This window comes from Acartia tonsa, chromosome 10, assembly GCF_053477335.1.
Source record: "Acartia tonsa isolate MP-2025a chromosome 10, ASM5347733v1, whole genome shotgun sequence".
NCBI classification, from domain to species: domain Eukaryota; kingdom Metazoa; phylum Arthropoda; class Copepoda; order Calanoida; family Acartiidae; genus Acartia; species Acartia tonsa.
In genome coordinates this window covers 26,099,099-26,116,515 of record NC_137269.1, presented here as the reverse complement: position 1 = coordinate 26,116,515, position 17,417 = coordinate 26,099,099, and the positions used below count along the sequence as shown (strand labels likewise).

Here is a 17,417-nt window from a genome sequence, read left to right as displayed (position 1 = left end):
TTGTAATGTTAAAATAATACTGCCTAATTAAAACTATCATTGATAATTCCTGTAACAGTATGAAGGTACATTTAAAAGTACGTTAATGCTGAGTTTTGCTTTTTGACACAAATTTTTTTTAAAAATAATCCTTTTAATTTAAATTTTGATATGGTGATGCATAGGACTAATAGGCACAAGTTTCAGACTGCTGATTATATATATTTGTATAACTCTTTACTTTAATGTTACGCTTCGCTTTTAAAGATGTTGTCATTCTTGTAAATCATATAGTTGCATATATACAATAATATACATATCTTTTATTGCATAGATATCTTCTTTTCAAAGCGTTTCTCTTCTATGATTAGATTCTGAACGTCAATATGTCAGGTCTGATTGCACTATTCTTTGCATATTTATGATTGTAAAGATTCAATAAATTCTGTATATTGTTAAGGCTACACCTTTATTGCGTTAATTAGGGCTCGGCAGCGGCGTGTCAGCCGCCTGTAAGCCTTTAGGCAAAGTACCCTTTCACAATTTTAAAAATCAGCTAGAGTCTAAATCTTTAACAAATATGTCAATCCCTCTTTTCAAAAAAAAGTTTAAAGCATACAAACGGTTTTAAACTTAAGGCTTAGTCGCGGCTAACGCGCAGCTGCCGAGCCCTGACGTGTCAATCATTGATTTATTAGTTTCGCCATTTTGGATGTTATCATCCTGTTCTGCTGTACTGTGAACAATCAAACTTTATTTTCAAAAATCTTTATGAGAAAGATAAACAATTCACGACAAAAATTTAAAATGAAACTTAACTTTTGATTGGGTCCTCAATTTTTTTTTATGTTCAAATGAACCATGCAATTCTCATAAATTAAATACATAATGATACAGTATTAAGATTATATAATAAGAAATTGTAAAAAAAAAATTTAAAATTAATTCAACTATTATGTTTTCTTTTAAGCATTAATAAACAGATTAACTAAGGCATAAGGCATCTTAATTAGATAAAAGTCAAAAAGAAAAAATATATCATAATAAATACGCCGGCAAATCACTTAAAGTCCCCCCCCCCCCCCCCAATACTTTACATCTTTTTTGTTTAAATTTCATACTTTACAAGGTCTTATTAGAACATAACAAGCGTTCGACACCCTTCTTGAAAAAAAATGTCCGAGTACAAAAACAAGAACAATTATTTCCAGTAATACCAAAACATTCAAATCACAATCCTATTATATGAATTATTAAGTTTTTCAATTGTCCGCTAAAATATCGCAAACCACTGAATTGAATAGGTTCAACATTTCAGAAAAGCTTCTTAAAGCTACTTTGGTGATTTAAGAAGCTTTTTCTCAAAATTAAACTCGTGGTATGGTTTTAGTCTATTTTTTTTCGTCTTATGGGAAATTTATTTAATAGAGTTCGAGTATAAACTTCTAAGGTGAATAAATGAGAGAAAATTTCATAATAAGAATAAGGAGGAAAAATTAATTTAACATCCATACACCTATCTCTGGTTTCTATCCTTTACTACTTCAATTACTTTGGTGCTAACAATTTGAATGTTCTTGTGTGACGTCACTGCCAATCTGTAAACTAGTAGACAGATAATGCATATTTGTAGAGTAGCTGCACTACTAAAAAAAAGGTTCACAGCTCATATATTATAATAACCACATAATAGCGGACCCGCAACCAACATTTTTGTCATCTCCCTCTTTCTCTCTCTCTCTTCCTCTTTCTCTCCCTTTCGCTTTATCTCTCTTCTCTCTCTCTCACCCTTCTAGTTTTTCTTAAGATAAAAGAGGAAGCAAATAGGCTAATTTTATATACCTACAGCAAATGTAATCTTTAAGTTTAAATGCCAGTAGTTTGCCAAAGAGTATGAATAATATAAAGAAGAATATAAACTATCCTTTAGAGGTACAGAATCAGATAGACATCCTACTACTTTTATGTATGACCAAAACCCATGAAAAGTGAGAGAGGCAGACAGACATACACACTTTTGGCGACTATTAGTTTAGGGGACCTAGGGAGCATACAAATGAAGACATACAATAAAAAAAATAGAATTTTATAAAAAGAAATAAAATAATAAACACTTTTTCTGTCATTTTATTTATCCTTTTTTCCTAGATTTTTCCATCCCACGTTTGAAAAAAATGAAGGAACTTTGCAATCTTAATTTACCTTAAGGATATTAGTGCGAGGTGGGTATTCACTTCCGAAAATGCATTACACTATGTTTTCATCAGCACCGTATTTAATTTTCAACAGCAAAACTGGTCAACTAAATTTTAGTTTCCGATTGTGTACGTATCACCTTCATCCTATCTCAATATTTACTACTAGCTAAAAAAGATTCAAACTTCCAAAAAAGAATCAAAGTTTGAAAAATTAAATTTTGAATGTATAATGTATAAATCGTTTATACATTATATCGCTTTTCCCTTTGAACGAAGTAGTTGAAAATAGCTTATGCAATAGTTGGGTTATCTAGCGTACAACTTCGGAGGGAACAAATGGGTAATAAATTTTCAGTTGATCACAAAACTGCCCCTCTCAGCCTTTGCTTCACAATTATCATTTTATCAATTGCTATTGTGTGTTTTTGCGATTATAAAACTTAATTCAGATGTGAAAATATGCGGAAGTTAATTCACACTATGATATATAAATAGGCTTCTCCCGCAATTATGGGAAATATCAAAACAAATCGCTTATAGAGTTGCAGCACTGCTTTTTAATTTTATTTATTTGGGGTATGTTCGCATGTCCGTAACGAATAGCTCTGACCGTCAATTAAAAAAAAAACATACTTAAAGCTTCCTTTTCTTTCTTATTATAAGGTTTTGCTTAACTTGGTTAGTATACAATTAATTAATCAATCCTATTTTAAAGTTTCGTTTTATTGACGTTGTCATCCTTGTTTATATTATTTTAGAATAGTACTGATGTACAATTGATTTGATAACAGTAGAAAACTACATTATAAAGAAATTTCCGAGAAAAAAACATAAATAAATGAGAATGTTATACATTATATACTACTTGTTGTCAAAAAAGACAACTTATTTATAACCATCAATTTTACTTAAGATAATGTAGAGATTTAAGATGTTTGTGTGGTGCAGGGGGGGGGGGGGATATTTGTATATGGGGGATAATATTTTAGTTTTTTTTTTTGGGGGGGGGGAAGAACTGTAAAGAAATGCGGGAAGGTGGTACAAATTACACGGAATTAGCCAGGGAAACCAAAACCCTAATTAGATCTTTGGATGGCCATTATGTTATTAAATGTCGTGTTTCCTTTAACCGCCCTAACCTTCCTTTGCCCTCCTCCCCAGCCCCCTCCCGTCCCCATGTTACAGGGATAACGGGATTTGTAAGTCTAAAAATCATGTATTTTTAATTTCTTGAAAATAATAAGTTTTGTGAATAAAAAATTGAAAAAAATTATAAAAAATGAAAATTACTTTAATTAAAGATAAGTATCTAAACTTTATTGTGATGATTCCTATGATATATGGGTACATCAGGGGGGTTTTGTGTTAAATTTGAGACATATTTTGGTTATTTGCTTTTTCTTGTATCCCTGTTAAAAAAGGATGTCAAAAGGACGGAATTATTCAAGGTTTGGTCTTTCATACCTTTATTAAAAAACCATCTTCATTGAGTATAAAAATGTACTTCAGAAAACAATAAAAATTACTTTTTTTCTATAGAAATTAAGATAATATTTTATATGTACTTTTTTTTTACAGATTTTTCATTTCATTTTGTAAAATTTATATTATTTGATTGGTGAGGATAGGATTGTTTTTCTGTACCCTAAGATTAAGCTTGTTTTAAAAGCCCATATCTAAATTAGGCTATAAAGGATCTACAGGTATAATTCAATTGCCGATAAATTGATGTACATCACAGATGATAATACACAAGTTCAATTAAACTCCCAAAGTTATCAAACCAACGAATAAGAAAACGTTATTATAAAACTTTGGGAACTAGTATAATAAACAACCCAATGTCCCCTCCCTACCTGGAGAGACTGCTAAAGATTGTAAGACAAATTACAAAGCTATATAGTGACTGTTCAGGTGATGGAAGTTAAGATCTTATTTAAAGAGCAGCTTCGCTACTAGAAATATATCCTTAGAAAATATTTAGAAAGCCCAAAAGAGAGGGGTTGGGATGATTTCATATAGCTCAAGCAATATAGCTAGCTAGCTACTACGAGAGAAATATTATGATTTAAATGACACGTTTATGTTTGTGAGTGTGTGGACATAGCCATGTTTTCTGAAAAACAATTATGTCCATAAGTAGCGAAGCAACAATAAAATAAATTGGATAGAATATATTCTTAACGTTTTTAAAGTTACTGATGGTGTTACGGATTTACAACCATATTCTAGTTCAAAGTTTTCTGTCCTAAGTATTTCAAAAAAGCATAATAATATGAAATTAGAAATAATATATTCACATAATTTTGGAAGTTTCATAACCAAGTATGGCCGTTGCATAGGCTAGAAATACCAACTGTTTGATTTTCAGAAAACATGTCTTTGATGTGGGGATTACTTTTAGGGGTAGCTAGCTGACAGGCTATGAATTTCTTCACTTTGTATGTATGTATAATGTATATATAATATATATGCAGATAGAAAAATGTAATTATTTCCTACCCGTCATACATACATGTGTGGCGTACCCCCTCCCTTCCCCCTATTAGAATATTCAGGGGTTAAGTCAAAGATAAATTAATCAAAATATCAGATTTAAAATTTACTAGAAAGTCTAGAACTGTTTTCCATAAGTAGTGCATCAATTACAAAAAAGGGGGTAAAGGGGGTTGATGTAGTTTAGCCAGCTACAAGTTCCATTTTATTAGAGTACATGCTAATCTGGTGTATGATTAAGGTAATAACTTTTTTGAACTATTTACATATGCTTTAACCCCATTAAATGTTACTAACACATACAGATTCTTTCTACTGCCTTATCCTTTGCTTCTCCCCATCCCTGCTTCTGTCCCAGTAAGGTGCATGCTTAGGTTATTGTGGATTGGTAGAGCTCATTACCATTGACTTATAAATGCATCACAAAATAATCCTGGTAAACAGGAAGGTAGTGAAGAAAAAATGAAATGGATGTTTATATATGAAAAGAGGTCAACATATTGAATATGAATAGCAAAAAAATACATTTTATTTCTCCCAATACATAGTAATCAAATTATGTTATCTGGCCACGGACGTCCAAGCTTAAAATTTTTATTTTTCGAAAGGGGTGGAGTAAGATGAAGGTTTTTAAAAGTCTGGGGGAGGGGGGGGAGGAGGTGTAATGTAGTTTCAAACGTCCTAAATAATATCTTCCAAAAAATTTAATCTAGCCACATATCTATCTTTTACAGAGATGTTTTTGGATAATATTTATATACACCCCATTACACTGTAACCCATTGAAGTATCTAGCTCTATCACAGATATGTTTATGGGGAAGATTTTCAAGGTTGGAATGATTAGCTTGTCATTGATGACAGACAAGCCGACACAGTCGACAGGGAACCCCCCCTCAAGCATCCTTACCATCTAGTGTGGCCAGATTCTAGCAGCATTTTATTAAAATTATTTATTTTCTCAAATTTTTCATTGTGCTCATATTATAATAACAAAATTTAAACATTTTGACAAATAAATTTGTGGCAACGCCCCTTAAGGGGCGATTCGTCGTATTTTTAAAATGGCTTTTAATAGGTTATTTTAGGTTATATTGGGTTAGGTAATTGCCCCGCAGGGGCTAGAAATAGGAGAAAAGCTACTGTGAAGAATCGCCCCTTAAGGAGTGTTGCCACGAAAGGGACTATACCCATAAATTTTTCAAGTGTAAACTTATAAAGATGTAATTTAAAGATTAATTTTAAGTTGTTTATAATTATTTTATTGATAACTTAACTGCAAAAATCACTATAATATAAAAATGAGATAAAAGCTGGTTAAAAACTACACGGAAATGAAGAATGTTTTGGTTGTATTAGCTACTATAATATCAAATCAGTGGCAAGGAGGTGGATTCTTAAAATTGTCTGGTATAAATGGGGGCTAATTCTTATTTTTTTTAAAACGAAAAATCGAAAAAATTCATGATAAATATGAATGATGCGAAATCGGAACCTATTTTTGCCTGTTGATGGGAATCATCAAAATAAAAAAGAGAACGGAAGAAGTTTTCTTACTTAATGTGTATTCTATAAAAAAAAACAAATTATTAACAAGGATGAATATATTCACTAGGGAGGGTCGATTTTGGAATTTCATATTAGTACACATTGGCAAGGGTTACAGAGCCAATATAAAACCCTGTGAAACTTGAAAGAGGTTTTTTAATCCAAAAACAACGGACGCGCGGGGGGTATAAAATGTGCCCGCCCCCTTATAAAACAAAAAATTTAAGTTCCTTCAAACACAGGCATGTTGCATATCAAAATGACCGCATTGAAATGCTGATTACAGATCTGACAACCTGTGTTTGAAGGAATTTCAAAAAACCACTTTCAAGTTTCACAGGGTTTTATATTGGCCCAGTAACCCTTGCCAATGTGTACTAATGTGAAAATCCAAAAAAGATGGCAAATCGACCCGCCCTTGTATTCACAGACAGACACACATACATGATTTTTAAAAATTAAATTATCGAGAAGGCCAAATAGATGTACAGTTAAGTTAAAGGTAAATGATATTTGGACGAACGAAAAGACAAACAGACATAATGAGTCATAGAGTTTATTAGCTCCAAAATAGTTAAATCCGCTTTTTTTGAAATTAAAATTGACGTAGAAAAGCCATAAATGTGCTACACAACATGTTACGTTCAACAAGAGTTAGTCATTTTAAAATCAAAGGTATTGTTCTTACAAATTTAATGCATTGTAAGCTTGCATTTCTCCCTTAGAAAAATAGTTTATTTTTTATTGTTTTTTTTTCACTGGAAAAAAATCTAATTTTCCTTCCTTATGAAAATAGAGAATTCAATAAGTCATCATTTTTACGATGCCTAGCAAATTAACGTAGAAACCTAACTTATACGTTTGTACATTTAAAACGAAATTCATTTAATATTTTGATAGATTCCATGGCATTTTCTTAGAAAACGCTAATGAATTTCTTTTTAACAACCCCCTCATTTTTATTCAATGTAAACAGGTTTATTTCCATTATGAGCAACTTGTTTTTATAAAAAGCTTAGTATTACTTATTTTGTCTGTTTATTGAAAAAAATTAAGGGTGAGCAAAAAAATGCGTATATTATTAAAATTTAAATTGCGCGGCTTGTGTTAATAGTAGAAAAAAGGCATGCCGCTGTAAAGTCTATTTTATGGAATTATAAAAAACGATTCCTGTGCTACGCATTGGTAAGGAGCTACGCATTGATATGTCCCAACTGACGTCAAACTTAACCTGCGAGTATATTACTAAATATTAGAGAATAGGATGTGCAAAAAGAGCTGCGTACATTATTAAATTTCAATTTGCGCGGCTTGTGTTAATAGTAGAAAAATGTTACGCTTACCGTTAGAACCGCTATGAGATATTTTTGGAAATATAAGAACAGTCCCTGTGCTACAAATAATCTAGGAGCTAGGTGGTAAAATATCCCAAATTTTACTCGCAAGTCAAGTTTTAAGTCAGTTGAGACATTTTAACACGTAGCTCCCTAACTAAAGTTAGCAGAGGAATTGTTCTTACATTTCAAAAAATAAACTTCATAGCGGTTCTAACGGTGTGCGTAACATTTTTCTACTATGAACACAAGCCGCGCAATTTGAATTTTAAAAATGAACGCATTTTTTTGCTCACCCATTAAGTTAAACGCCTCCTCAGTTTTAAAACTGCAAGATTTATTAAGTTAAAACTAAAGAGCTTAAATAACGGTGAACATACAGAAACAAACTTAAAGTACTAAAAAATAATAAATGTAGTTTTGAAAAAAGAAAAAATAGCATTTCAAAACGGTGGCGAATTAACAGTAAAAAAATTTGTCCCACCCCGATACAAAAGGGCAAAAAACCTACCTGGCATTTGCCACGAGCCCATCTCAGGACCTCCATAACCATCGTCTTTATGCTCCTCCCCCATACCATACTCGCCCATGTGGGGGGGCATCAGCCCCTCCTCTCCGCCCCCGGCTCCCCCGGGAGATAAGGACGGCTTGATACAGTGCTGTTGTTGTCTAAAATCTGAGGGAAGGTCGGACATTTCAGGATTTGGGGGTGGTACGCCCCCAGAGGATTTCAGTCGGTCGTCATAATTAAAGCCTGTTTTATACAGAATTGTTAAATCTATTCTAATTAAGTACATAAAAAGTTCTTATTCTAACAAGGACAATTATGTCTAAAAGATGCGCATAATTTTTAATATTCTTGGTAAAAGAAAGTTTAAATTCCAATGCAAGGCTTTCTTATAAAAATTAAAAGTATGTTTTAATGCATTTATGATTAAAGTAAAATTACATAACAAAAGAACAATATGCTATAATAAAAATTACAAAACATACATGGACGAACATTCATTAGACATTTCTTTAAATATATGTATGTTAACTATTTGCAACTGAACAAGTCCTAGAAAGGAATTGTTGTATATTATAGATTATGGTTGTACTATACATATAATGTAAACATTGTACTAGTAGGGTACATGTTTTGATAGTCGTGTTGTGGTAAGGATACCTGTCGTAATAAAAGTAGGGCATATCTTACAATATGGAGTATTTATTAATGTTTACCCCAATTAGGATAGACATTACCCCTTTTTAAATCGAAAAATATTGGTAGAAAAGTATGGACAATGCTGTACTAAAAGTTTAGAGACAACAAATGAAACAATTAACAAATAAGAGAATGTGCCTGTAAAATAAAATTAGTACAATTTCAAATGAATGTTCCCCCCTTGCCTAATAAATAAAATGATATAAAATGACCAATCATGCATCTATCTGCTGTACTTAAAGATATATATAATATATTGTTGTAAACCCTACATATATATATAGGAAAGGTATATAAACTTGAAAAGGAAAATTTTCTGAAGTATTTGGATGTGCCTTTGCTTTGCTATGTTAATACAAAACTGCAAAAAATATAGATAAAGTTTACACAAAACCTAGGTTAAATGATTTAAGTCCTTTACAATTGATAATTCTGTTATTATTATTGTCTATTTTAAGCTTAAAATTTTTAAAAATCAAGAAATCATTTTGGCAAATTTGCTGTTGCAATAATTTGCAGATTTTTTTGCTAACTTTTGCTTAGTGCTGGAGACCAGAGATATGAAAGGTGTGCCTTCAATACCGCATATTATCATAATCCTTAATTCAAAAATAATTCACAATATCAAATGCATTGATAAAGGGTTTTTTTTTTTAAAATGATTTTAGTTAGGTAAAGAATGATAAGGGTAGTTTTTATCATATGCGGTTCTAATGATTTGATAATTTTATAATAAATTTGCAGAATTAAAAAGACACCTTTTTGGAATACCCAGCACCCCAAACCTCTTTTACACCACCCCTCCCCCCGGATGGGCCGGACACACAGGGTGAGATTACAGGGAAGATAAAAGTTTAGATTTAACCAATCAATAAATAATAAAAGTACTCAACGTTTTAGAATCAACAAAAAAAGATAAAGCTTTTAAAACTTGGCTTACTAGTGTAATTTGCAGTCAAATATCTCCTACATCACTGGGTACATTACCTATATTCTATTTTTAATCAGAGATAGGGGGGAGGGTAATGATGGTTTCATAAATATTGCCCTCAAAAACTTAAATTTTGCCTGTAGTTTTAGCAGGAAGTTTTTGGGGAAAGAAGGGTTGTAAAATGGCGTTGCCCCCCTCCTCCCTGATTTTTATACTTCTGGGACAGAATTTGATTAAATGTTCTATTCTGTTTATTTTTTTATAACAGCTAAACCATTTTAAACCTTCCTCAAAGAGTCAAAAGGCTTAGATAAAATAAACTTAAATCTTTTTTTTGTAAATTAAACTTAAAATATTTAGGTTAGCGTTTTGATTTGAGTTTCACTCCTGAAAAATCTTAAAACTACTTTCCCTTGAAGGTTGTTTACTACATATTTATCCTTCTTAAATCTAGTGTTTTTAAAAATCATGTCCAATTTAGCATTATATATATGTTCTAGTGCCTTAAAATAGTATTACTCTGTCAAATTACTCACATACTCTATTGTTGTAATATTTTACACACACACACTTTTCAGGAAGGTTTCCTTTAGGTAGAAAAATTGTAGAATAACAGTAAAGTATGGGGTAAGTTTGTTTTAAGTGTTACGTGCTTTTTTTGTGTAAAGAATGTTTTAAGGAGCTAGCTTCAATATTTATAATATAAATTTATCCAATTCTGTGCCTTCGAGTTTCTCGGACTTAACAGGAGAATTGAGAGATTCTGTTGAGCGTTCAGACTGTTTACCACCCTCCCCCACACCTCCCTCCATCTCCTCCTTAACCTTAACGTTATCCATCTCTTCTTTACCCTGTTGATGATTGTCATCGCCGTTGTCACCGCCTTCCGCCGCCGTGTTCTCCTTCTTAATGCCGCCGGATAAACTGGACTGTGACGGGCTCGGCTGGGATGGAACTGAGGTTGGGGCCTGCGACGTTGGCGGAAACCACTCGGAGCCCAGCCCGTGAGGGTACTGGGGCTGCGGGGTGTGCGGGAAATTTGTGCCTGGACTGTTCTGCTGCTGGTGCTGTAGCTGGTTGTTGTACATATTACTATTCATACTCCCGGACATGTGTGCCGGTCCTCCGGGGGACATATTACTAGATGAGGGTGCAAGGTTGCCGCCTTCTTGGAGGTGGTGCGGCGAATCATGACTGGGTGTTCCCCCCGCAAGGTTTTCACAGCCCGGCGACATAGGCGATGAAGTTGGCGGTCGGTGTGGCGGGTAGTTGCTGTTAAATCCGCTAAAACCGCCGCCCGCCGCCTGATTGTAAGCTTGTGAAAAGGGACCGTTGCCTTTGAGATCCATAGGTTCTGTCTTGAGTGGTCCCGGCCCTCCCATACTAGACAAATTTTGATTTGGAGAGTTCATGGGATGAGGTATTCTAACTGGTGACGGCAACATGCCGCCGGGATGACTGACTGGTAATCTGCCGTACTGACCATAGGTCGGCGAATGATTGCCGTAGTGATATCCGCCAGGTATTGGCTGGTGAAACGGGGGTGGTGGGTAACCGCCACCGCCGGCTGATGTGCTGTACGGTGAGCTCTGGTTTGAGTATAGGGATCCGCTGCTTCCGCCGGTTGCTGTTCCGCCATTCCCGCCACCGCCACCACCACTTCCGGTAGGCGACTGGCTCTGGCCTTGACTGTAGGGAGACATTGGGGCACCGCCTGGGGTGTAGGGGGACATGGGACCACCTGAAATAAATTATTGTTCAATGTATATTTGACTGCAACATAATGACATAAAATTTATGATTCACTTTTTTGTATCTTTGACCTAAGGGGCAATTTGATTTTCTTGACTTTTTTAAAATCAGGGTCAGCTAGATGAATTCAAAATAAATATTCCAAACTTGTGGACATATAAGATTAAAAATAAAAAGCTTATAAAAGACTAACCTACACACTAAATATGTAGGTTAGTTGTGCTTTCAAAATTAATAATTTTTTTTCTACCTGGATAGGTGGTGTGAGGGCCTGGGGTGGTGCCTGGAGTGCCAGGACCGCCGCCATGATAGCTGGAGCCGGGCGAGGCGTAGTACGAGGCGGCTCCGCCCCCGTAACCGCCCGGATTTGTATTCATGTCCATCTGGTGTTGGACAACATTGGTGAGGCCGCTGCCAGCATGACAGGCGTAATCATTTTCACCGCCAACCTGAAAAAAAATAAGTAAAATTAACAAACTGTCAAACATTGCAGGGATCTCAAGGGATAAGACAATGACCTATAAATAGATATACATCCCAAATAAAGATACACAAAATTACCCCTTGTTTAAATACAATTAGTTGTTAAAACGTTTGGACACCCAACTTAATGAACCGACCAACAAAAGTCACTAATGTTGTTAATCCAACGAATAAGAAAACGTTATTATAAAACTTTGGTGACTAGTGTAATAAACAGCCCAATATCCCCTCATAGATCAGTTTGTATGTATGTATATTTGGGTAAATTTTAATCTTTGCAATTTGTTAAACAACCCAATTAAGATAAAACTAAGAACTCATGTTTATAAAGAAAAATAAAGGTTTAACAAGGATGACAACATCCATAATAGCAATGCTTGATAAGTTACTTTTACGTTGCCTTTGATATTGGGAAATAAATATTAGCAGATATCAGAATAGGAACTTAATCAACATGCTTAAATTAGACGTATAGACAATTATACAAAGATTATTTAAATGCTACGTTCTTTATAGATGCATCAATTTTTTTTGTAAGATTTGAAACCAATAAGAGGATTATAACATTAATTAATTAATTAGGATTACTGATGTACGAATGGAAAAACTCTGACTGGCCCTGAACGTAGAAAACCTTCGCTGCAAAAAAGTTCGCGAATAATTTGCAATTTGGCAAACAAACAGGGCAGCATTATTATATGGAGACGGGATCTTGAGAAAATACCTTTAAATTTGTTTAAGAAATTTTTGAATTGAAGATATTCTGTTAATATTCGGTCAGTACGACGTGAGGCCCGCTAAGGAAATCATCATCGTTAATTTACGTATATTAAAGTCGTCCTATTCTTTTCAAACTTAGCACAGTTAAATAAAATTTTAAAAAGCGTTTCTACTCTATGATCATTTTGATAAAGTCCGTAGGTTAATATTGAAAGGATTTCATTTTTAAATCTTTGAAATGAAAGTATATAATCTCCTAGGACAATATATTTGGTAAAGCTTAATATGTGGGATAATTAGGGACCCTAATCAAAAAGTAATTTGGTCTGCTTAAGACTAACATAATCTTTCAAAATACATATTATTTCTGTAAAAATACAATTACTAAATCAAATTCTTAAATTTATAATAATTTGAAATAAGAGTTAAAGTTTATTTCTCCAAGCTCTAATCAAATGCTTTGTTATAATCACAAAAACAAACAGAAATGTTTTCTCAGGTTTGAGAATAAGAATTTTCTCATATTGTAAAATTAGAACCAAGTAGATATACAAATGTAAGCTTGTTTAGGCATAAATAGATGTGTACATATTTATGTATATTATTAAAGCGATGCTTTTCTGAGTAAGGGGTTGGTCTGTCAGAACGTCCGATACAGATAGCAAGATCATCAATTTAATTAACCCTGTTAGAATTGTTCTGCCGATGTCAAACTTAACAATGAGGTGTAGATAAAAATTATAATTTTTACATCAAGTAATTAACCTTCATGAATTTTCCTATTATCTTAAATGCAATAGGTGATTCTTTGGAGAATTAGGCAATATGTTAAAAAGGAAGTAACTTTGCAATTAAATATAAAAAAAATCAAACTTCTTGATGTTACATATTATTGTTTTTCATGCGTTGTCGCTCTATAATTGTAAATGTTTGTTTGTCGGACTGTCTGCCATATTTATCGAGCTTCGCTGTTGAGGATGTTGTAATCCCTTTTATATGTATGTATACACATACTTATATATGCAATTTATAATACACACTCTAATATAGGCTGGCTAGGGGGGAAAAGGAAGATTTCATATTCTAGTAATGTCAATAATTTTTTCAAACATTAAAGACAACTTTTTAAAAATCTATTTAGGTGATTATTTTTTAAGAGTAGTGCCACTACTCTATAACTAATGCATGTTCGTACTTCCGTCCGTTATTATTTAAAATCAAAGACAAATCTGCAGTCAATACCATTTTAACTGTATAATAATCTATTTTGTAAAAGTTATTCCATTGATATTTCTGCGCTACTTATCCTAGATTAATGCTTAATGAATTGTAGGCTTTTTTTTATCTTTTTAAAAAGATACATACCTAAATGTTTTTAAAGCCAGCTTTTGTATTTAAAAATATAATGTAAAAATGTTCCTTTATGTATGTGAAGGGGAGAGTTGGGAATACACATATATATTGGTTTCAGGCGTGGACAATATTCAACTTTAATATTTTTAATTTTGTTCTATAATATAAAGTAGTAAGGATTTTAATGTTCTTAAAGATCTAACTAACCACTGAAATGATTGGGTTCACTATTTTAGGAAAGATTACTTGACTCTTGGGATTATTTTATGCTACATTATTTATAGATTAAGGTTTTGGGTTGGTTTTTAACAATCTTATAAATTAGTTTTCTTAAGAGACGACGTCTTAGGGATAGAAATACCTTAGTTACACATTAACTGCTTTTAGAAAATTGCTTTCATTAACTGATTTTTAAAATCTTTATTAACAGGATTAATTTTCATAAAAATGTATGCCATTTAAAAAAAACATACATATACAAACCCCATGAAATTATTTTCGGATACTTTCTGTTTCTTAAATCCATTGAAAAATAGCCAAAATACGCCAAATTTCTTTTGATAGATACATAAAATTATTTGATGCTGTATTTGGCCACGACGCACTTTTCTCTCTCCCAAGTATTCCTTTCTCTATCTCTTTATTCCTTAGGTCCCAATTCTCTACTTTCATAAATAAAATGTTAACTTCAATATCCACATACACAAGTTTGCTGTGTGTGTGTGTTTGGGAGTGTGTGTGTGTGTTTGTAATCTTTACAAAGGAACAATATATTAAAACTCCAAGAATAAGGCAATTTGTGTAATATTTTAGCAGACTATAAAATCTTTGACCAAAAGTTATGAATTTAATTTTTTAATGTTTTATATAATTCAAATCAACTTTATTAATGAAGTATCTTAAAGAAAAATAATTAACAATGATGACTAGCGCAGAAATAACAAAGCTACCACCATTTCAAATGATAGAATATTGTAAACTAAAAGAGCATAAACCTCTCATTTAATTATAAAAAAATTCAACTGCCAATATAGGAATAAAATAATACACATTATGTAGATATAGAGTAGCTACGGTATATAGCTACTAAAAATGATTAAAAATAAATTAACAGTATGAATAAAAAGGTGAGCAAAAGATATTTTAAAAACCCTTTTTATCTCTCTCATTCTTTTTTTGTTTGTGGTGCTAATGAGCATCAAATTTTGATTATAAATAACATTGTTTACTTTGAAAGGTGGTGGAATTAAGAAGTGGGGAAGAATCAGGGATCTAAAGGGATAGGAAGGGATGAATATTACTCAATGATGATAAACAAAACTACCACTATTGTAGAAAGAAATTATTATTTTAAAAGTTTGGAAACTGCTAGTTTGAACCAACAAATAAGATTCAATACAAATTTGTAGACCAACAAATAAGATGTTTTTAAAACTTTGGTACAAGTGTTATTTACAATCCAATGTCCCCTCCCTCCCTGGGAAGAATTGGCAGATACTAATTCTCAGAAGATAGTTGGGTAGACGAAAACAGTTCAACTCACTTAAAATTACGATTTGAAATATTCTTTCTTAATTTTCACTGTGTCTGTGTGTAATTATATCTTGTAACGGATTGCAACAGCATAGTTTAGGTCAGGTTTTAGGTTATTTGGCGAGGTTTAAGTCATACCCAAATTCTACTTTCAAAAGAGAAGATATTTTTGAGTTGCACTGCTAAAATAGAAAGAGGGTAAATTGGTCTTCTAACACCTTAGTTCTCTTCTCTCTATTCTTTAAGTCTGCCTCTCTTTCTCTATCACACTCTCTCTGTCTCTCTCTCTCTTTATCTCTCTCTGTCCCTCCTCTCTATAGTCTATAGTGTTTGATGAATTAATTAATTGGGTACTATAACTAATTAATATGTACAATTTTAAGCTTATAAAAAAGTGTTTATCATTTTACATTGTTTTGGAACACGAATGCTGGAGTCTGTTTGTTAATCTTTTCAAGAGTAACTTAAATGCTCATGTCTCAATTCATCCTGTTCTTTTTACTGTGTAATACTTTGCTGCTTATTTTTATAATAAAAGTTTTTGGCTTTTAATAGCTGCAATAATAATGAAAAACTTGTTTTTTAAGTTTGATTTTAAAAATTTTTGATAAGATACAAAAAAAATTTGTACTGCAGTAAGTTTTTTTGCCCGTTCAAATCTTACCAACAATATTGCTTTAATTAGAAAATTTAGCTTATTAATTAAATTTAAAAAAAAATAATTTTAGCTGGTTTAAAGCTATTTTTAGCCCACCTACTCTATCGCTAATGGAATACTCAGCCCCATTGATGCTAGATATGTGCTTGAGTAGATAGCTAGGTGGCTAAATGAATGGTTTGATAGATAGATATTAGTTAGATAGATAGTATGTCCACAAACTACGGCCAGATGTTTGATCCGTCATTTCAGGACTCAACAAGGGTGTTTCAAACAGTTGTAAAGAAGGTGTGATTCAAATACAGCTAAACTTTAACAAATTTGCTAAATTCTATATATTATAACTTAAAAGGATTTTTAAAAAAGAACAACCCAACAATCAGTGTTGCTGTTAAGGAGATATTTTGTTTCAAACAATTTGTCAAAAACAATCCAAGCTTGCAAAAACTTTTTAACGCTTTTTGATTCTAAATTTAAATAAAGGTGTTAGCTTCGCTTTATAATAGTTTATTGTTCTTTTTTACACCTAAATTTGTGTTACTTATTTAATTTTTTTTCCGGTTCTTAATTTTGCTATTTTATTGATTTTGCAATAGCGTAAGGCCATTTTGTTGTAGGCTTTTAAGATTTTAGAATACAGGGAAAAAGAGAGGGGGGTATTCAGTTAGGAGTGCCACTGTGAGGCTATATTCCATTTAATTACAATCTATGAATATTAATATTTTGCCATTTCAACCATACTTTTCAAATAAATATTAATATATATATTTATAATTTGATTTTAATTTGTTTACAATCACAGCTTTTCTAATATTATACCTTTCCTATCTTCTGCTATACTATAGTTTCAATTCTAAAGATTTTCTGGCTTTTGGTAAAGGCATGATATCTAATGATACCAATTATATTAATATGTTTCTATCTAATTTCACTATAAGTCTTACTTTATGCTATATATCTATTGCTTTCATGTTTTCAAAGTGTTTTTTTACAATTTATAATTTTTCAATTTTGAACAATATATTATGATTACATTTAAAATCATTAAAAGTTAAATTTTATGATTTAGATACTTAATAAGAACTAATTAAAACCTTTAAAAATGTGTTTAATTAAGACATTAAAAAATTCTCACAGTGATCAAAAAGAGTCTTGATGGCAAGGGGTGGTGGGACGGGGGTGGATAAAAAGACACCAGACCATGAATTAATATTCAAACAAGAAGG

At 32.2% G+C, this 17,417-nt stretch overlaps 1 protein-coding gene across 2 annotated transcripts in view; it reads right to left on the bottom strand.

Annotated features, from left to right (window-relative positions):
- LOC145329721 (uncharacterized) overlaps positions 1–17,417 on the bottom strand; it is a 90,541-nt gene that overhangs the window by 29,925 nt on the left and 43,199 nt on the right. For both annotated transcript variants that reach the window (XM_080174085.1, XM_080174086.1), the window contains exons 2-4: positions 11,695–11,893; positions 10,417–11,433; positions 8,066–8,308 (exon numbers count right to left, since the gene is read on the bottom strand). In XM_080174085.1, coding sequence (XP_080030211.1) covers positions 8,066–8,308; positions 10,417–11,433; positions 11,695–11,893 — 1,459 coding nt within the window. The remainder of the gene's footprint in view (positions 1–8,065; positions 8,309–10,416; positions 11,434–11,694; positions 11,894–17,417) is intronic.